The sequence below is a fragment of the Alligator sinensis genome, unplaced genomic scaffold (assembly GCF_000455745.1).
Source record: "Alligator sinensis unplaced genomic scaffold, ASM45574v1 scaffold113_1, whole genome shotgun sequence".
Classification (NCBI taxonomy): Eukaryota; Metazoa; Chordata; order Crocodylia; family Alligatoridae; genus Alligator; species Alligator sinensis.
The window spans coordinates 449600-450616 of record NW_005842918.1 but is presented as its reverse complement, the minus strand read 5'-3'; the positions used below and the strand labels follow the sequence as shown (position 1 = coordinate 450616).

General features: G+C 73.0%; 1 protein-coding gene across 1 annotated transcript in view; it reads left to right on the top strand.

The window, feature by feature from the left end:
- LOC102381264 (phospholemman-like) overlaps window positions 1–960 on the top strand; it is a 1811-nt gene extending 851 nt beyond the window's left edge. Inside the window, exons 3-6 of the mRNA XM_025192387.1 lie at window positions 39–113; window positions 339–375; window positions 729–778; window positions 884–960. Of these exons, the coding sequence (XP_025048172.1) occupies window positions 39–113; window positions 339–375; window positions 729–778; window positions 884–906 (185 nt within the window). The 3' untranslated portion in view covers window positions 907–960. The remainder of the gene's footprint in view (window positions 1–38; window positions 114–338; window positions 376–728; window positions 779–883) is intronic.
- Window positions 961–1017: the final 57 nt, after the last annotated feature.

Genomic DNA, 1017 nt, shown 5'->3' with positions numbered 1-1017 from the left:
CTAGTGGGTGGGGGGCCTTGCTCACTGCTCTCCCCCAGATTACCAGTCTCTGCGCATTGGGGGCCTCATCTTTGCCGTCATCCTCTTCCTGCTGGGCATCCTCATCATCTTCAGTGAGTGCCCCCCCAACCACCCCGACGGGGCACCCCTGGGACTCAGGCGTCTGGGACTCGCCCCTCTTCCCCCTCCCCACAACGCCCTGGCACCTGGCATTGCCAGAGCTGGGGCGAACCCAGGTGGCCGGGTCCCAGCCCCCTCCCCGCGGCTACCACCCCGCACTCCCTCGCCCGAGACCCCAGGCGTCCCCCCCAGCTCCAGGGTTTCTTCTCCCTTCCCAGGTCGTCGCTGTCGCTGCAAGTTTAACCAACAACAGAGGTGAGGAGGGGCCGCGGGTCGGGAGTGGGGGGCGCCGGGGGCCGGGAGGCCGCGGGTCGGGAGTGGGGGGCGCCGGGGGCCGGGAGGCCGCGGGTCGGGAGTGGGGGGCGCCGGGGGCCGGGAGGCCGCGGGTCGGGAGTGGGGGGCGCCGGGGGCCGGGAGGCCGCGGGTCGGGAGTGGGGGGCGCCGGGGGCCGGGAGGCCGCGGGTCGGGAGTGGGGGGCGCCGGGGGCCGGGAGGCCGCGGGTCGGGAGGGAGGGGCACTGGGATGTGGGGGCACCAAGAAGGGCGAGGGCTGTGGTCCGGAGTTAGGGGCACCAAGGGGAGCCCCCACTGAGTCCCTGAACACCCCAGGACGGGGGAGCCTGACGAGGAGGCGGGGACCCTGCGCAGCTCTATTCGCCGTAAGTCGGGCTCTGGCGGGGGGCGGGGTGTGCCCCCCTGAGGCAGGGGCTGGGCCGGACTCCTCGGTTCCTCCCTCCTGACCTTGCCCTTCCTTGTCCCCGCAGGCCTGTCCACTCGGATGAGATGAGTGGGGCAGGTGAGTGATTGGGGGGCGGACCTGGACGCCTGGTTTCTGAGCTGGGAGCCCAGGGGGAGGAGTGGGGTGAGAGCAGGGGGCTGGGGGGGGTCTCTCTGTCTA